This window comes from Delphinus delphis, chromosome 8 (genome assembly GCF_949987515.2).
Source record: "Delphinus delphis chromosome 8, mDelDel1.2, whole genome shotgun sequence".
NCBI lineage: Eukaryota > Metazoa > Chordata > Mammalia > Artiodactyla > Delphinidae > Delphinus > Delphinus delphis.
In genome coordinates this window covers 94,137,231-94,157,948 of record NC_082690.1, presented here as the reverse complement: position 1 = coordinate 94,157,948, position 20,718 = coordinate 94,137,231, and the positions used below count along the sequence as shown (strand labels likewise).

At 38.7% G+C, this 20,718-nt stretch overlaps 1 protein-coding gene across 2 annotated transcripts in view; it reads right to left on the bottom strand.

Moving 5' to 3' along the window:
- Nucleotides 1–20,718, bottom strand: part of TTC17 (tetratricopeptide repeat domain 17) — a 151,815-nt gene that overhangs the window by 44,128 nt on the left and 86,969 nt on the right. Inside the window, exons 17-19 of one of the 2 annotated variants that reach the window (XM_060018742.1) lie at nucleotides 16,326–16,496; nucleotides 2,431–2,690; nucleotides 1,796–1,949 (exon numbers count right to left, since the gene is read on the bottom strand). In XM_060018742.1, the coding sequence (XP_059874725.1) occupies nucleotides 1,796–1,949; nucleotides 2,431–2,690; nucleotides 16,326–16,496 (585 nt within the window). The remainder of the gene's footprint in view (nucleotides 1–1,795; nucleotides 1,950–2,430; nucleotides 2,691–16,325; nucleotides 16,497–20,718) is intronic. The other variant, XM_060018743.1, reaches the window with a different exon arrangement.

Below are 20,718 nucleotides of genomic sequence, written 5' to 3'. Positions count from 1 at the left end.
AAACTGCATTTGTTCACCTACTAAATTATAAACATCTTGGCTGCACAGTACATGGCAAGAACATGCTGTCATTTATTTAGGCAACTATCATCATTTAGGTATTTTTCAAATTTTTATTATGATAAGCAGCACAATGATCAATCTCTGTACTTCTATCTTTCAAACTTGTAAGATAATTTATTTAGGGTAAATTACTAGAAGTAGAACTGTTGGCATTTTTAAAAATTTTCTGATACATCTAGTCAAACTATCCCAAAATTCACTTTATTAACTCTCACTGTGTATTACACAAATAATTTGACAAGCAAAACTGGCGGATCACATTTTATGTCTGCACTTCCTTGACTGCTAGTGAGGCTCAACATTTTATCACGTTTAGTGGCTGTGTGTGTGTGTGTGTGTGTGTGTGTGTATGTGTGAGTGTGTATGTGGTGAACTGCCTATGTACTTTGTACATATTTTATTGAAATGCTGTATTTTTTTCTATCAATTTGTAGGTGTTCTTTAAATGATGTTGATATCCTTTGCTTATCATATATTCTGTAAATACATATAAACATTCTGCAAAAATACTGTTTCAATCCTTTGTCTTTCTATTTTGTAGTGTTTTCTGATGCCAGAATTATTTTATTTTTCTTTTTCTCTCTGCTTTAGAAAGTCCTTTTTCACCTTAAAAGTATATAAATATCCATTTGCATTTTCCTCTTTTATGCTTTTATTACATTTACTACTTAATCCATTGAAAGTTTCATTGCTATAATCATGTTTTATAGTTTGAATATCTTTTTCCTTGCTACTACAGACGGACCTACTAGAGGAAGTGTTGCTTTCTTTCCATAACATGTTAGCACATGCTCTTTTTCTTAAACAGTAAAGCTACTTCATACTTTCAACTCTAGTCATGACAAAGTATCCTTTATGGTGTCCTTAGTACTTTTCTCAAATCACAGATCATTCTGGGATTTAGCCAAGTTGACCTCATTCTTTACATTTTATTATGTGTCCTTTGCTTTCAGCTTTGGTAAATACAACTTAAATAAGACACATTTTCATGAACTTACCTTGAATTTTTGAAGTCTAAGACAGTGAAAATATCCTTTTAAAAAAGGAGACTTCTTTTAAAAAAAGAAATTCTATCACCACTATTTCATTGTTGGAAAAGAAAGTCAACTGGACTCATGGCAATGGCCCGGAACCTGGAGTCCAAAGATAGACTTCGGGACAACTATGAACCCTGAAAGTACATGCCAAATTTTGATGTAAATGCATTTTTTTTTTCTGGGGAGTAGTTCCAAAGCATTTATCCAATACTTAAAGAGACATCTGACAAACAAAATGTTACTAAATAGTTAATACTTATCGAGTCCTATGTGCCCAGTTCATTTAAAGCACTTTACATGTATAAACTCATATAATACTCACAACCACCCTATAAGACAGATGCAATCATCGCCATTTTATAGATAAGGAAAATGAGGCACAGAGAACTAAATGGCAAAACTGGTGTGTGAAGCCAGGGAGTCTGTCTCAAACTTACAGTTTTACATATTAAACTAGACTGTTAGGAATTAATAGGATATTTAAGTTCAAGATGGTAAGATTGTAAGTCAAATGGCCAATGGTAAAAAAAAATCAAGTATATGTCAAAACTTTTTATATCGATGACTGATTTCTTGCTCACTTGGTTCAATTACGTTCACATCTGATTTACTTCAAGCTGCAAACACACCCTTTGTGAGAACTGAGACAGTGAAATCTGAAAGAAGAAACTGGCATATTAAATATTCAAATTTACCTTGTGGCCCAGGAGATGCCACCTTTGGGCCAGTGATCTCCAGGTTTGCTTGGTTACGATGTACATTTTCTGCCTGATTCAATTCTACCTTTTTCCCAGGAGTTTTCTTATGATCTCCTTTGGGTTTCTTTACACGTTTGACTTGGAATGTGATCTGGGAAACGAAAACATGTTAGGGACAAATGAGACCAGTTATCACTTCTGTCCATGGCTGTGGGTATTGGTGGCTTTAAGAATAATCAGCCTTGTGCTAGGGTTAAGTTCTTTCCTTCAGTTTAATTCTTAAAGATCTAGATGAAAAATGTTTAGTGAAATAAATAAAATAACCTAGCCTTGAAGGGTATAGAGGAAACTGAAAAGTAAGATGTCTGAACTGGGCTGTTCCCAAGTCTGCAGGCTTTGAGTGTCGTTTCACACCCATCCCACTTCCTTTGCCTCCTGGAAGAGCCAGCAATACCTAAGTAACATGAAATGCTTCTGGCAGTACAATTCCCATGTGAAGGCTGACTGGAACGTGGAGTGAAGTAGAGCCACGCACCCAACAGAACCCTTACACTTTGCAAACTAGAAGCACCTCCCATACCCGCAAAGACCTGGGCTACAATTTGATAAGAATTGAGTTAGCAAACACTTACCCACTCTGTTGCTTCATCATCTTCACTTCTGCAGTCTCCATAGCAAGAGCTTCTGGCCACTCCATCCTGGGGACCTTTCTTCAGTACTCGTATCCCCTGTAAGTCCAGACGCCGTCCTTTCATCTCTAGTGCTCCCCCAAAGCCTTCCAGAGGCCATGCCTGTTGAAATTCATCCACCAAAGCTAAAATCTCTTCTGACATTTTTGTTTCATCTGAATTCTCCATCTCATCAGAACCATTGCTTTCCTCAACCACTGTACCTGCAATTCAAGTGCCAGCATGTTATTAAAAATTACAATCATTCAAGTACTTGAGGGACTCCAACCATGCTTTCTGAGAAAAGTTCTGGCTCTGTTCAGAGGCACTTCTATAGTCCATCTTCATAAAAATACCATTCAACATCCTCAAAATTCATAATATAATATTATCTTTGTCATCTAGCTTTTGTAAAAAACCTGGCTGAGCACAATGGCAGCAGCTAGATGGCAGGAGGTCATAGATTATGTCACTAGTGAGCATGAAGATGGCCATTTTTTTAAAAATTATTTTTAAAATAAATTTATTTATTTGGGCTGTGTTGGGTCTTCATTGCTGCACACAGGCTTTCTCTAGTTGCAGCGAGCGGGGGCTACTCTTCGTTGTGGTGCGCGGGCTTCTCATTGAGGTGGCTTCCCTTGTTGCAGAGCACAGACTCTAGGTGTGCGGCCTTCAGTAGTTGTGGCACATGGGCTCAGTAGTTGTGGCTCGTGGGCTCTAGAGCGCAGGCTCAGTAGTTGTGGCGCATGGGCTTAGCTGCTCCGCAGCATGTGGGGTCTTCCCGGACCAGGGCTCGCACCTGTGTCCCCTGCGTTGGCAGGCAGATTCTTAACCAATGCGCCACCAGGGAAGTCCTGAAGATGGTTATTTTATATGTGTATTTTTGGGGGGAAAAAACCCAACTTGCTCTAGACATGAGACAGAGATGGCAAAGATGAAGTTTATTATGAAATATTATTTACTTAATATATATATAGGATTCTTCAAGCTTTATTCAAATAGCATATGAAATATCATAGCTGTTCAGACCATACAGTCTGCCTCAACTGAACAATGATTTGTTTAGTGGAAAATTATCCTAATTCCACATGAAGGCTCCCATTTTCACTAATGGCTAATATAAGAAATAGCAATATACTAGTGTAATTTTTTTCTAAAATGGTTATCAAGATATTTATTACATTGCTCATGCTTCTTATATAAAGACTCTCATGGATGTTTCTCAGTGCAATGGCCTAGTAAAAATTCTCTCTTGAGAAGTCAATATGTTTCCATTATTATACACTGCAGGTTACACAACCTTACAAGCCCCTCTCTATGCCTACCTAGAAACCTTAAGGCAAAATTAGTCTAAGTTTCTTAATAGAATGCCTTCCTTTCTTAAAAAAATTCTTTACTATTTAACTTTTGCTATTTTGAATTAATGGCTCAATCTTATATTGTGTGTTCTGTGAAAAGTTATCTTCAATCCTTTTTGGAAGTGTACAGGGTATAAAAACAAACAACAAAATGGAATGCCTCCTCCTGTAATATGTACCCACTGGACAACCTGAGAGCTTGGGGTTGATTGTTCACAAAATGCCAGTCTACGTTATCCCAAAGTCTTCAATTGGGAATTCTGGCTCGTTCAGTGATTTAGAACATGGCATTAATAAGGCCAACGTCAGCAATCTCATAACCATATCACCAGACCTATAGCCATAGTGAGTAACCCATTTTAGAAATGCATAGTTTTAGTTTCTGAGGAGGCTTGGGGTAAGAAAGATGGCTGATTACCATGGCTAAAAACAAAGCTTTGAGCCCCTCTCACAGAAGGTCTGCAGCGTCACCCTTAGCTCTCTGGTGGCATCTCTTATCTCCTATCCCACTTTCTATTCCAGAATGTGGGAAGGTCATTGCCAGGTTGAGAGTCCTGCAAGAAATCTCTTGTCATTCTTGAAAAAGCTATAGGGCTCTTCCGTTTGTTAACAGGTGACTACAAAATGTACTGCTGCCCCTTCAAGTAAGTTCCTTTTAGGTTTTCCGAGCCAATCTGCTAGATTCTATTGCTTAACATTGTCATTAATGTTCTGAAACAAGAATAAAGTAAAATAGGGGTGTGTAAAGTCTTTTTCTTTAGGGTATTTAGATAAAAATGGTTGGTTACTTGCCAAAATTATGTGGCCAGTAGTATAAGTAGGCTGGACAAAGAGTTTTTATTTTTAGTTTCTATCTTGTTTGCTACTATATTCCAAATGTCCAACATTGCACCTGGCACACAGCAGGCACAAATAGCTGTAGAATCAATTAATGGGAACTCAGGAATACTTTGCTTTGTGAGATCCTTGAGGATCTGCTGTTCCTCTTTCTGCCCTGTCCTGCTGGAAATTCAAGACTTTTTAAACTCTAAAAAGTGTCATCTGTTAAAGTACTGTCAACCCAGATGAAAGGTAAGCAAACAGAAAAGCAGGCACCATGTTTTCAGCATAGTGTCTGGCATACTACGTGACTTACAAACGTCTCAGTAGCTAATCCCGGAAAGCAGCTGAAAAGGATTGCTACAGGGATCCCCAACAGGAACTTAATTAGAATTGCCTGGCAACTGAGCTGTCTTTAAGTACTCCTCATGTTATTTTAGCTTCTTCTCCTTCTTTCTCCTACGGCCATGGGGTTCCTTGCACCTGGTCCTGAGACAGAAGAGGATTTTTGATAGATTTGGCCATAGCCAAGAATACGGGTTTAAAGAAAAGTGGCTTTTGGTCAAAGGTAGACAGCAGGTAACTAATTCCCCAGTGTATAGTTAGAGCTGCATAGGGATGCTGTGTGTGGAAGCCTTATTTCCATTCAGTAACTACTACTATCTAGAAAGCATTCATGTTTTTTAGTTGCAGAGAGGTCCCAAAGGTTGATACTTCCCCGTGCCCTTACCATATGGTAACAGATATCATTATCAAGAAGTTCTTAGAGAAGCGGCCTTTCATTGATGAAAATCAGCATTCAATTGAGAGACTATGGAACTTGCTGCAGTCTGGTGCGGCTGGCAGCCATTCGGCCTTTTCCAAGGCTGCTGGGGTCGGGGTGATAGCAATTCTTAGAGAACACCACCAAATAAAGGTGAGGAATGGGGAGATCATAAAAGTGCTACGAGTGTGGAAACATAAACGAATCTTTATTTATTTAGACCCTATTACATGCCCATCTCCATGCTGGGAGCAAAAGGAATCTGGTCCCAAGGAGTTAAAGCTAATCAAGCTGGAGACACAAAACTATACATCAATACATTAAACAATGAGAGAACAATTACATTAGATTTTTTTTCTAAAGGAAAAACACAATTGAATGTGGTCACAAAATGCTTCTTACAGGAGAGTAGACTACCTGAGGCAGGATTCAGACAGAATAGAGGTTCAGGGAGGGCACTCCCCGAGTGATGAAACTAAAAAAGCAGGTATATACATACTCACATACCCATATACACCCATATAGATACAGGCATAAGGAAGGTATATGTGAAGGCACTACTAATTTTAAATTAACTAGAACAAAAAACATATACAGAGTATATCAGCAAATAAGATATTTGGGGAAGGTGGGTGACACTGAGAGTATCTGGGAAAGTCAGGAAGAAGATTCATTGTAAAGGGAGCCTCTAGTATGTTAAGCAAAGAATAACAAGATGAGAGCCACAATATTTATAACGGTTAGATTAGTAAATCAGCTGGTGATTTAGGAGTTAGGGGGTGGAGGACAGAAGGAAGACAGAACACAGGACAATTATAAAGGTGCTTCAACAATCTCTATAGGAGTTATATAAAGAGAAGGTGACAGGCTGGGGGTAAATGGGAGATTTTAGAAGGGGAGGGAAAGAGGCATGAAGAAATTTCAATGAAGAAAAATTAATAGAAGTTGGTAATTATATGGATATAATGGCAAACAGAATAAATCCAAAGATGATGTCAAGATTTTTTTACTATGTGAAATTTTAGCATCTGTGAATATGAAAACATAATGTTATTTACAAAGATGATGGAACTGGTAGAGGACAATAGGATAGTGTTGGGATTTCAGAAGCTTATTCATTCATTAATTCATTTAAACACCTGTTGTTATGTGCTTAAGAATATGCTGAGGGCTCAGGATATAACGACCCATGGAGCTATGGTCTAGGCTAGAATGGATGGAGGAACATATCTCCAGACATTGTCCAATAAGCAGCTGGAAATACAGAAGTCAGGTCTGGAGAAAGGTCCGGACTAGAGAGGGATCTCAGAAGATTTTAAGTTATACTTGAAGTAGGAAGAAAAAGTAAATATTAGACTGCTGCTTGCGGGGCAGATGCTATGATGAAAACTGGAAACAGAGAGACTGAGACCCATATCTTTATTTTTTATTTATCTTCTTCAACATGTACCATTTTCAAACTGGAAAAAGGAGAATAAATATTGTGAAGTGAAGAGACTGAGCACTCGCAGTGAGGCTTGTATGAGTTCATGTTTTTTCACTTTGATGAATCTTATCTCAGGGTACTGGGAAAACTCACAGCTGAGTCTATGAGGTAATCTGGCAAGAATCACAGGGACAAGGAGAAGTGTTGAGAGATGGAGAGAAGCGTATGTAGTTCTGATTAGAAAAAGAAAAAAACAAACAAAAAACAGAGAGAAAAAAGAAAGAAAAAAAAAAAGGAAGAAAAAAAGAAGTCCAGGGCTTCCTTGGTGGCGCAGTGGTGGAGAGTCTGCCTGCCGATGCAGGGGACATGGGTTCGTGCCCTGGTCCGGGAAAATCCCACATGCTGCGGAGCGGCTGGGCCCGTGAGCCATGGCCGCTGAGCCTGCGCGTCCAGAGCCTGTGCTCCGCAACGGGAGAGGCCACAACAGTGAGAGGCCCGCGTACCGCACAAAAAAAAAAAAAAGAAGTCCACTATAACTTTGCAACATTCCAGACATACCTGGAAATTCATGGTCTGGGTACCACAGTTTAAGAGATTTTCAAAGTGGACCATATTCATAAAAAAGTGACTTGGCGAAAGTACTCAAAACCATGTTAAATGAAGAAGGACTGAAGAAATCAAGGGTGATCCCGTAGTAGGAAGAGTAGCTGATATACTGTGCGCATGTGCGCGCGCGCGCGCACACACACACACACACACACACACACACACACACACACACACAAAATCAGACTTGAAAAATATTCTGCTAGAAAGATTAAAAAAAATTCCAGAGTGAGTACTTCAAGGATGCTGAAGGGACTAAAAACTATAATAAAGAGAAATTATTGAAGAAAGTGCGGACATTTAGCTAAAAGAAACAAAAACATGGGGGGTGGGTAGACAGGAACAATACTCATCTTCAAATATCTAAGGAAATGTGACATTAGTGAGAGGCAAGACTTTGTTAGCCTCAGAGGGCAGGACTAGAAACGAGAAGTCATATTTTAGCTCAATATTAGGAAAGACTTATGAATGGTCAGAACTGGAATGGGCTACCCAGGGAGAGCCTGAGCTGCCCATGCCTGGAGGAGAAGCAGAAGCCAGACTATGCTGGGAACACTACTGAGAGGGAGAGGACCCTCAGAAGGTGATTAAAAAAGGTGACTGTGTTTGATAAGAAGCAGTATTAATAATCTCGGAAGAGAGGTTTCAAGAAGAGTTTTAGGGAGTAGAGTCTGAAAAGATAAGTGCTACGTTCAAAATGAAATAGATCGAGAATAAACAGAGATAAAGGTCACACCTTCAAAGAAATGACCAGCAAGACAAAATCCTTCCTTCAAAGTTTGGACTCAAAACATCTCCTCCAGAAAGTCTTACATGATTAATATCCATTTACTATTAGACTGTGGTTTCTGAAGGCAAGCAGGCACATTCTACCTTTAAGGATACGTTCCTTTGTCTCACAAAATAGAAAGTATACTATGGAATTAGACAAAGTTGGTTTCAAATTAGGACTCCACCACCATAGGACCTTGGGCAATTCTGCCTGGAGTTCTAGTGCCTTCTCTGCAGCAACATGGATAGACGTGGAGGGCATTATGCTAAGTGAAATAAGTCAGACAGAAAAGGCAAATATTGTATATCAGTTATATATGGAATCTAAAAAATATAACAAACTAGTGAATATAACAAAAAAGAAGCAGACTCACAGATACAGAGAACATACTAGAGGTTACCAGTGGGGAGAGGGAAGGAGGGAGGGGCAATATAGGAGTAGGGGATTAAGAGGTACAAACTATTAAGTATAAAATAAGCTACAAGGATATATTGTACAACACGGAGAATGGCCAATATTTTATAACAACTATAAATGGAGGATAACGTTTAAGAATCACTATATCGTACATCTGTAACATATAACATTGTACAGCAACTATACTTCAATTTAAAAAAAGGCAATGATCTCTTCTTTGAAGTCAGAGTATAAACCCGTGGACTGAAGACGTAATGCATAAACAATGGCATAAAATTTCAAGCCAGTAATCAGAAGGCACAAAAGGCTTAGATTAAATTACTCAGACTAAGGTAGGCAGGGAAATGATTCACTTCTGAGAAGAAAACAACAATCATGAGTTTTCATTTGCACCAGTGGTGCTCTTCCTTCTTTTATCTGGGTTAGGATAGTTAAGAGAAGACTGAGAATTTGGAGAAAATAACCTAGAAAAGCAAATAGGGAATTGTTCCTGTAATAACTCTTGAGCAAAAATGTCAGGGCCCCCTTTACTGACGTTCATTGAGTAGCTACTGTGTGTATGTATTTGTGAGGACTTTAGCTCACAAGCAGCCTCTAGGTCGGGAAGCAGCAGAGTCACACCTGTGTTTGCATTGATAGAAATGAACATTTCCTGAGTTCCATCTGTGTGCTAGTCCATCTCTGTACTGGTAGAAATGTTTCCCTAAGTTATTTCATTTAAATATTCAAGAGCACTCTGAGGCTTTTTTTTTTTTTTGAGGTAAGGAAGGCTCAGCTTGCCCAAGATTTAACAACTAAGTAGGTGGCGGAGCCAGGACATGATAACAATATCTCTGACTACAAAACCTACGCTCCACAGATCAGGTTTCTGGGGCAGAAATTCTGGAGTATATGATGAGCTATTAAAGCAGTGGTTTTTAAAATGTTAATCAGCTACACGATTTTCACCAATCCTTAGCAAAGTGAGAAGCAAAACAAGAACATATATCTAAAGTTATAATACACACACACAACTTATGTCCATCCAGATACACACTTGTTGGTGTAAAGTTGCCAACTGTCCATTTTTGAGAAAGACTGACCTTTATTCTAAGATTGCCTTTATACTTTTTTGATATTAAATTGTTGTTTTATAAAATAATGGTAATAGCAGATGCTGGTTTTCTTTCAAAATTACCTTACAAATTAAAAACTAAAGTTCTCATCTATCAAACCCCTATTTCTTTTTTTAAAAAATTTTACTTTATTTTTTTATACAGCAGGTTCTCATTAGTTATCCATTTTACACATATTAGTGTGTTTATGTCAATCCCAATCGTCCACTTCATCACACCACCACAACCAACCCCCGCCAATTTCCCCTCTTAGTGTCCATACGTTTGTTCTCTACATCTGTGTCTCTATTTCTGCCCTGCAAACTGGTTCATCTGTACCATTTTTCTAGGTTCCACATATATACATTAGAGACGATATTTGTTTTTCTCTTTCTGACTTACTTCTTCACTCTGTATGACAGTCTCTAGATCCATCCATATCTCTGCAAATGACCCAATTTCATTCCTTTTTGTGACTGAGTAATATTCCATTGTATATATGTACCACATCTTCTTTATCCATTCGTCTGTCGATGGGCATTCAGGTTGCTTCCATGACCTGGCTATTGAAAATAGTGCTGCAATGAACAATGTGGTGCATGTGTCTTTTTGAATTATGGTTTTCTCAGGGTATATGCCCAGTAGTGGGACTGCTGTGTCATATGGTAAATCTATTTTTAGTTTTTTAAGGGATCTCCATACTGTTCTACATAGTGGCTGTATCAATTTACATTTCCACCAACAGTGCAAGTGGGTTCCCTTTTCTTCACACCCTCTCCAGAATTTGTTGTTTGTAGATTTTCTGATGCCCATTCTAACTGGTGTGAGGTGATACCTCATTGTAGTTTTGATTTCTATTTCTCTAATAATTAGTGATGCTGAGCAGTTCTTCATGTGCTTCTCGGCCATCTGTACGTCTTCTTTGGAGAAACGTCTATTTACGTCTTCTGCCCATTTTTTGATTGGGTTGTTTGTTTTTTTAATATTGAGCTGCATGAGCTGTTTATATATTTTGGAGATTAATCCTTTGTCCGTTGCTTCATTTGCAAATATATTCTCCCATTCTGAGAGCTGTCTTTTTGTCTTGTTTGTAGTTTCCTTTGCTTTGCAAAAGCTTTTAAGTATCATTAGGTCCCATTTGTTTATTTTTATTTCCATTACTCTAGGAGGTGGATCAAAAAAGATCTTGCTGTGATTTATGTCAAAGCGTGTTCTTCCTATGTTTACCTCTAAGAGTTTTATAGTGTCCGGTCTTACATTTAGGTCTCTAATCCATTTTGAGTTTATTTTTGTGTATGGTGTTAGGGAGTGTTCTAATTTTATTCTTTTACATGCAGCTGTCCAGTTTTCCCAGAACCACTTATTGAGACTCTTTTCTCCACTGTATATCCTTGCCTCCTTTGTCATAGATTAGTTGATCATAGGTGCGTGGACTTATCTCTGGGCTTTCTATCCTGTTCCATTGATCTATATTTCTGCTTTTGTGCCAGTACCATATTGTCTTGATTACTTTAGTTTTGTAGTATATAGTCTGAAGTCCGGGAGTCTGATTCCTCCCACTCCAGTGTTCTCCCTCAAGACTGCTTTGGCTATTCGGGGTCTTTTGTGTCTCCCTCTAGTTCTGTAAAAAATGCCATTGGTAATTTGATAGGGATTGCATTGAATCTGTAGCTTGCTTTGGGTAGTATAGTCATTTTCACAATGTTGATTCTTCCAATCCAAGAACATGGTATATCTCTCCATCTGTTTGTATCATCTTTAATTTCTTTCATCAGTGTCTTATAGTTTTTTGCATACAGGTCTTTTGTCTCCCTAAGTAGGTTTATTCCTAGGTATTTTATACTTTCTGTTGCAATGGTAAATGGGAGTGTTTCCTTAATTTATGTTTCAGATTTTTCATCATTAGTGTATAGGAATGCAAGAGATTTCTGTGCATTAATTTTGTATCCTGCAACTTTACCAAATTCATTTATTAGCTCTAGTAGTTTTCTGGTAGCATCTTTAGGATTCTCTATGTATAGTATCATGTCATCTGCAAACAGTGACAATTTGTATTCCTCTTATTTCTGTTTCTTCTCTGATTGCCGTGGCTAGGACTTCCAAAACTATATTGAATAATAATGGCGAGAGTGGACATCCTTGTCTTGTCCCTGATCTAAACGAAATGGTTTTACTTTTTCACCAATGAGAATGATGTTGCCTTTGGGTTTGTCATATATGGCCTTTATTATCTTGAGGTAGGTTCCCTTTATGCCCACTTTCTGGACAGTTTTTATCATTAAATGGGTGTTGAATTTTGTCTAAAGCCTTTTCTGCATCTATTGAGATGATCATATGGTTTTTATTCTTCAATTTGTTAATATGGTGTATCACATTGATTGATTTGCATATATTGAAGAATCCTTGCATCCCTGGAGTAAACCCCACCTGATCATGGTGTATGATCCTTTTAATGTGCTGTTGGATTTTGTTTGCTAGTATTTTGTTGAGTGATATTGGTCTGTAATTTTCTTTTTTTGTAGTATCTTTGTCTGGTTTTGGTATCAGGGTGATGGTGGCCTCATAGAATGAGTTTGGGAGTGTTCCTTCCTCTGCAATTTTTTGGAAGAGTTTGAGAAGGATGGGTGTTAGCTCTTCTCTAAATGTTTGATAGAATTCACCTGTGAAGCCATCTGGTCCTGGACTTTTGTTTGTTGGAAGATTTTTAATCACAGTTTCAATTTCATTACTTGTGACTGGTCTCTTCATATTTTCTATTTCTTCCTGGTTCAGTCTTGGAAAGTTATATCTTTCTAAGAATTTTTCCATTTCTTCCAGGTTGTCAATTTTATTGGCATAGAGCTGCTTGTAGCAGTAGTCTCTTAGGATGGTTTGTATTTCTGTGGTGTCTGTTGTAACTTCTCCTTTTTCTTTTCTAATTTTATTGATTTGAGTCCTCTCCCTGTTTCTTGATGAGTCTGGCTAATGGCTTATCAATTTTGTTTATCTTCTCAAAGAACCAGCTTTTAGTTTTATTGATCTTTGCTATTGTTTTCTTTGTTTCTATTTTATTTATTTCTGCTCCGATCTTTATGATTTCTTTCCTTCTACTAGTTTTTGGTTTTGTTTGTTCTTCTTTCTCTAGTTCCTTTAGGTGTAAGCTTAGATTGTTTATTTGAGATTTTTCTTGTTTCTTGAGGTAGGCTTGTATTGCTATAAACTTCCCTCTTAGAACTGCTTTTGCTGCATCCCATAGGTCAAACCCCTATCTCTGAGAACCACAGGCAAATGACACACAGTGTACGGAAGCTGAAGGCCTGAGGATGAGTTTTAGTTATACGTCACCTACTGAAGATGTGAGGCAAGGTACCTAACTACTCTGAGTCTCAATTTTCTCAGCTACAAGATGGGGTTAATATCTATTTCACAAGGTTAATACACAATTCATAACTTTGTAAGGTATAAAGTACCACAAAAGGTAGTGATTATCATAATAATTTATGGTTACTGGAACGGGCTTAACTATTTGTATTTCTTTAAAATTTCCTACAAAAATAGAGTTTTTAAAAATTCTTTAATGTCTATGCTTGACTTTTATTATACCATACTCTTTATATTAAAAAACAGAGTCTTTCTGACTCCTAACCACATACCATGACTGTGGTCCCTGTGGACTTGTCAGTATCCCAGAATTTACACACAGTAAAAAAAAAAAAAAAAAAAGTTAGTAGCTAAGAGTAAAACTAGTAAGAGTCATCATTATACTATAATTAAATTAGCAATGTGAAAAGGAATGCACCCTAAGAGACAATTTGCATAATGTTGAAGGGACTTGGCAAACACCTAGCCCTAGCCAGGGCAACCATTCAGTGTTCCCAGTATGGGGATGGAATGGAACTACGTGGGAAACATGAAACTAAAGAAACTTAAACACTAGGTTATCTGCCTCAAGCAATGATGTATTTGGAAAACGAAGAGACAAAGAATAAGATTTTGGTTGGGTTTTATTCTGAATTGTCGTAGGAAAAGACTCTAATATGGTAGCCATGAGTATTCCACTCATTAAGGAGTTGTATTGGAATAGGAAGTTTCTGTAAACTGAAAAAAATACCCCAGGACTTCCCTGGTGGTTCAGTGGTTAAGACTCCATGCTTCCACTGCAGGGGCCATGGGTCTGATCCCTGGTCGAGGAGCTAAGATCCCGCATGCCCCGTGGCGTGGCCAAAAAAAAAAAAAACCAAACCAAAAAACCCCAAAACCCCTTAACATTACTCAGTATCAGCCTCCCTTATGATGTTCATTTGGTTGTGTGGGTACCTGATGTCAGTAAGAGACATGAGGCTGCCAGGCACTAGAGAGGAGTAGACCCACTGTGAATGAACAAAGTGGCCATCTGGTTTAAAAGTCAATTTCTTTTGAGTTGGTAAATGGAAAATTAATTTCCTTAAAGCCCAATGATTTCTGGTAGAACTGATGAAACTAATTCCCTAAACCTGCAAAAGTGAAGGTCACAACTTCCTCCTTTGAGGTCTAGCTTGCTTCTCTTAGACATTGTTTTTCATACACAATACCACTTAGAAGGAAACACAAAATTTTGTAATTGCTAAATATGTTAATCCAATCTACACAGGAGGGCAAAGGACACATTTCATTACTCTAACAAATATTTACTATACACAGGAATATAACGTTATAAAGGACACAATATATAAGAAGCTCACAGTCTGATGCAACATAAGACATACAAGCAATTAATATTGTATAAAATATGCCTTGACAAAAAGTAGGAACAAGACAGCAAATGGAGCAACTAAATGCTTGGAGACCTTTGTGAATGCTTCACAGAGGAGATGACATTTGAGCTGGATCTTGGAGATGCATGGGAGTTGTCTATAAAAAGCACAGAACATGCAGGGGTCCTTCTCAGCCTACGCAAAGACACGGAGGCTCAAAGCAGCATGGCACGTGAGGGAAATAGTGAAAGGTCTGTACTTCCGGCTATGCAGAGTACTAGTAGATGGTACAGTTCAGCTGGAGACAGAATCAAGGGCTAAATTGCCTCATATCCCACATTAAGACATTTGGACTCTTCCGATAGGTAACAGCTACTGAAAACTTCAAACGTAGGCAACTTACCAGATCAGGTCTGATTTCAGAAACAACTCTTTGGACACACAAGAAAGTGGTAACAGGGGTTGTTTCTGCTTTTTAAATTGTATACCAATTTCTATGTATTATCTCTCTTTTTCTCCCCTACACACATACACAACCCCTGCCTCTCTCGCACTCTCCATACATAGACTGAAGTAAAGGACTAGATATAGGGAAGCCAATCGTGAACCTACTACAACAGCCCTGGCAGAAATGAAGAAAGTCTAAATTCAGGCAGTGCCACAAAGAATAGATTAGATGAAGAGATGATATATTTAACAGGTCTTAGGGATTGATTGGACATAGTGATGACTGGATGAGTTGTGCCATTAACAGGTAGCAGGAATATAGGAACTAGAAACAGTTCAGGAAGTAGGGCAAAATGAAGACAAGTTCAATTTTAGATATGTTAAGTTTGAAATGGCTGTGGCACGTCCAGATAAAGAGACCACTAAAAAGGTAGAAATAAGATCTGGAGTCACAAAGAATGTCTTAGCTGAAAATACAGATTTAGAGTCATTGGTATACTCCAAAATATCTGAAACACCAAGAGATAACACATGGAGGACTAAGAAAAGAAGACCAAGGTTAAGATCCTGGGTAAAAAAAATAAAGGGCAAAGTAAAGAATAAGTGAATGAAATTGAAAAAAGATATTCTGAGGATAAGGAAAAGAACCAAGAACAAGTGATATCCCAGAAGCCAAGAGGAGAAGGAGAAAGCGAGGAGAAAGCGAGGAGTCTTGCACAGTTCCAAAGGCAGAAAAGAGGTTAAGCAGGATGAGTACTTAAAAGAAGTCACTGGGCTTCCCTGGTGGCGCAGTGGTTGAGAGTCCACCTGCCGATGCAGGGGACACGGGTTCGTGCCCCGGTCCGGGAAGATCCCACATGCCGGCTAGGCCCGTGAGCCATGGCTGCTGAGCCTGCGCATCTGGAGCCTGTGCTCCGCAATGGGAGAGGCCATGACAGTGAGAGGCCCGTGTACCGCAAACAAACAAACAAACAAAAAATAGAAGTCACTCATTTTGGCAATTATAAATTGATAATCTTAAAACTTTTTAGAACAGCATAGCTCAAAATGTGGTCATAAAATGGAATTTTAGGAAAGGGCCTGGTAGGCATGCCCGTTATTTCAAATCTTTAAATTTTATTGGGTTAGTATAAATACAACTTGCTTTTTTTTTCAATGACTTACTCAATAGACTAATGACATTAAGAAGAAAGACTAGTACATAAATCAAATTTGTTCTAGCAAATGAAGATGTTGAGGTGGAGAAAACAGAAAGAAGTGTGCAGAGCATTTTCACTTTATAGCTTGCCTTCTGCCTCCCAATCTTGAGGGTCACCTTCATGATCTACAATATAGTAAGTGACTGTTAAAAGAAAGAACAAACGCTTGAGAGTAGAGAAAGCCTAAGCTTCAAGTCTGAGAGTTGATTTTACTCCAGAAGCACAGCTCAGGTCAAATCAACTTACTTTCAAGTCTAAGGACATCTGAGTCCCTCCCTGAATTCTCAACAGAGAGCACAGGGTCTTCCTCTGTTCCTGTCTCAGAGGGCTCTTCTTCAGCAGCATCCAGTGACTGTGAGTTGTCAAAATATTTCTGTTTGTCATGGCTGTTGTCCAGGGTTTTCGCATGACAATTACCTCAATGACAAGAGACACAGATAGAGCACATTAGAAACCTCTCTTGTGTAGTCCCATAGCTCAAGGTCCCCAACTATCAAGAAGAGCAAAAAGGTGACTGTCGGTTTTTCTCCAGCAGAACATGCACAAATCAGTGAGGTGGAGTGCCCAAAGGCAGACCATAATTGTGATTCAAGATTTTGCACTGAAGTTCAAGTTTCACCTGTTAGGCTATTTTAAGTATTGGGGGAAAAAACTATAACAACAAAGTTCAAGTCCCAAGATCTCCTTCCATTCATAATGAATGATTGTGAAACACTTCTCTGAAAGTCAGAAACATCATAAAAAAGTGGTTTTCCTTCTATTTGCCTTTTGAAGGTGAGAAATGACAGATTAGTACCTGAATAAGTCTGGAGATAGATGAATTATAGCTGAAAAATATACCATTCTTGCATCATGGTTTAAAATGAAAGATATACCAAAAGGTAAAGGATTATAAATTAAAAACCAAGGACTTAGAGGGGGATAGTGGAGGCAGAGAATCCACATTTAAGACTGTCAGATCACACAGGTGCCTATTTTTTTCTTTTGAAAAACAAGTTCTGATCATGTAATAAAGATTTACCTAAGCATAAAATGTCACATCTTGAACGTAATCATAGCACTCTGTGATACCTTCTGATACGTAGAGTGAGCATGACCTTTTGCTACAGTTTTGCCCAGGAGTTGAAAAGCTTCGACCTTATTAGGGATTGTATGTTAACAGGGATAAAGAGCCACTATCCAGCTCCACCTGATGGACATTCTCTGGGTAGGAGAATGTGTCACTAGGCTGTTGTGTATGCTGTAGTGGGAATCTGGCTGGCTGAACACGTCTCCTCATGTTCCACGTGCGTTGCTACTGAAGGTGCATGTTCAGTGGAAGCCTACATTCATATTATAGGACAATTCTTTGAGTAAGAGTGTAAAAGTAACTTTCCTCCTTTATCAGAACGTCCAAACATTCTCTACAAGTTTTTTTTATTTTTTAAGAGAATGTTGCCCCAAAGAGATGTATGTACCCAATCAGGCTGTCTCTGTGGCAATGGAAATACAAGAAGTCTCTTTCTGGATCTGATGACTCCCTTTCAGATTCCATAATTTTGGAAAGCATTTCTCAGGCCATTTTCCTTATTGTGCCAAGAAAACATAATGGACTCAAAACCTTTCCCAACTTCCTAGGTGAGAGAAAGGGGACTGCCTACTTAGGGATTCACTTCCCATTTTCCAGTTCTATACTACCACACATCTGAGGCTACCATTTTCCAGTTCTACACTATCACACATCTGAGGCTACCATTTTCAACAAGGCTATGTCAGAAGCTTTAGCTCTCAAGAAGCTTACAAGACAATGAACGCAAGACAACAAACAATAATGAGGTAGTCTACTGTGCCAAGTGCTTCAGAGAATAAGTTTTGAGTAGGTAGAACTTGAATTTTGAAGAATACGTAGGATTTAAAAACACAGAACTTCAAAAGGGGGAATTACAAGGAAGGGAATCAATATTTATTGAGTACTTCTGTATTTTTTCTTCCACTTACTCCTCAAAAACACCTTGTGTATATATGTCCATGCCTCTTTATCGCTTTGTCACCGTTTACCCTTCCCCCTCCCCATAGCCTCAAGTCCATTCTCTAGTAAGTCTGTGTCTTTATTCCTGTTTCACCCCTAGGTTTTTCATGACATTTTTTTTTCTTAAATTCCATATATATGTGTTAGCATACGGTACCAAACGTAAGGTAGATAGCTAGTGGGAAGCAGCCGCATAGCACAGGGAGATCAGCTCGGTGCTTGGTGACCGCCTGGAGGGGTGGGATAGGGAGGGTGGGAGGGAGGGAGATGCAAGTGGGAAGAGATATGGGAATATATGTATATATATAACTGATTCATTTTGTTGTGAAGCTGAAACTAACATACCATTGTAAAGCAATTATACTCCAATAAAGATGTTAAAAAAAAAAACACCTTGTGAAATATTATTAATTTCACAGATAGGGAAACTGGTTATCAGTGAAACTAAGTAACTTGCCTATGGTCAAACAATAAGTAAGTGGTAGATCTGGGATTTGAATTAATTCTATTTTACCACAAAGCTTCTTGGCTTTCCCCTAGTCAATACTACCTCTTTAGCAGAAAAAGTAGAGAAGGTGGCATTCTAGGCAGGGAGGAATAATGTGCTGAGCAAAGCAATAGGAACAGGAATTCTCATTTGTGTTTGGGAGACAACGAGAAGTACGATTTGACAGAGACGGAAGGTGTGGAGTGTGTGGGCCCTGGAGGGCTAAGAAAAGAAGCCATGAACAATGGTAGTTGCTTTCTTTCTCCAGATTCTCCTGAGAGGACAGACAGAGGTTGCCGATTTGCCTCTAATTCTGTCTTCACCACCTAGTACGTGCAATTAAGTACGGGGAAACCAAGCATAAGAGCATTAAAATAACAGAGCAATGACAACAACTACTCTACACACCCGACCGACTAAAATTCACTATGAAGAACAGCATGCTTTTCAGAGGCAATTCTGAATTGGGAAATAAATAAGCATGACTATTAAAAGCAGAGAGGAAAAAAAGATGACAATGACACTGATAATTTTAAACATGTTTTCCTAGTGAATATCCTCTCTGCCTTCAGCTTTGGTGAATTTGCCTCTAAAGCATTTTTTATCTTGACACAGGTCAAGTAAAGCAAAAAGATAAACCTTTAACACTGGAACCCAGTGAAATTCTAGCTGTGTTTCCTGCAGTTGATTTCCTCCTCCAACCTTTGCCATCTCTTATTTTTCTCTCCCACCCTCTTTCTATTATAAAAATTTAATTGGTTTCATCTTTTAAAATGTCTGCAATATTTTAAAATGCTTCATAGGTAACTTATAAGATACAATGTGCATAAGATCCGGAAGCTAAAATTAGTCCTCTTGCATGACCTCAAGCCCAGACACCCTCTTGAAGCAAGCCTTCTGCATTCTAAGAATGTCTTGCCCTCCAACTCAGGAAATTGGGGCCAATACCTCTGAGGGAGAGGGCAGGAAAGGGGATCAGGGAGAACTGGGGGAATTAAAGGAAGCATAAGAAGTTTATGTTAGGATATTTCTTGGAAATAGACAGGATCAAAATGATCATGTAAAAACTACATGCTTTAAAATGAGAACTATTAATATGAATTTTCTTAGGCTGACAGTTAAAAAGAGACTGGTTTAGCATTCTGGTGTGATTTCCATGATTATCTAGGCTAATCATAGAAAGTCATACTGCCTAATTTTTGAATTACTCCTTCCAGTTGCCTGAGGGAGAACTGAAGAATTTCAGAAAAAATAAGTTTCTATTCTTTGGACTATAGTACAGGTCCAGGGCTTCCCTGGTGGCGCAGTGGTTGAGAGTCCGCCTGCCGATGCAGGGGACACGGGTTCGCGCCCCGGCCCGGGAAGATCCCACATGCCGCGGAGCGGCTGGGCCCGTGAGCCATGGCCGCTGAGCCTGCACGTTGGAGCCTGTGCTCCGCAACGGGAGAGGCCACAACAGTGAGAGGCCCGCGTACCGCAAAAAAAAAAAAAAGCACGTATAGTATAGGTCTACTCTAGCTCAAAGGGGAACTAAAAAAAAGTTGCCTATGTAGAAAAATATTGCTTGTCTTCCCAGCAAAGGCAGAGATGATGTTCTTATTAAAGAAACACAAGAAAATGGAGAAGGAAAAATGGAAAGACACCTAAAAAGTAAAAAGTCATCTTCCGTGCATAAGGCTATTATTTTTTGTTAATGCAAAAATGAGGAGATTCTATGGCTTGGACTAACCTTGAGAGGTATGTTGTTGTTGTTGTTGTTGTTTTGGGAACTACATGATTTAAATGAAATGCTTTAGACAACAAGGTTCCAGGTGAAAATGGAAACACTTTTCTCTGCTTAATGCTCTATACTTGCTTGCAAAGCATTTAGCAATTCAAATCTTGGCAGTCTGATTTTTCTTAGAAGTAAGAGAGTACAAGGCAAAACCAACTGAGCATGAAACTCCAAAGAGGGTATTTCTGATTCTGGAACTGCTATGAGATCTTAGACATATCAACATCCTTTTCTGTGGTTAGAGTATTGACTGCATAAGTCAATACTTATGCACCTCCCCTACAAGGGTGTTCTGGAAAACAACTAAATATTTAATACACCTTGTCAAAGCATAAGTCTCCTAAGGGAGAAAGGCACAATTATTCTGTGG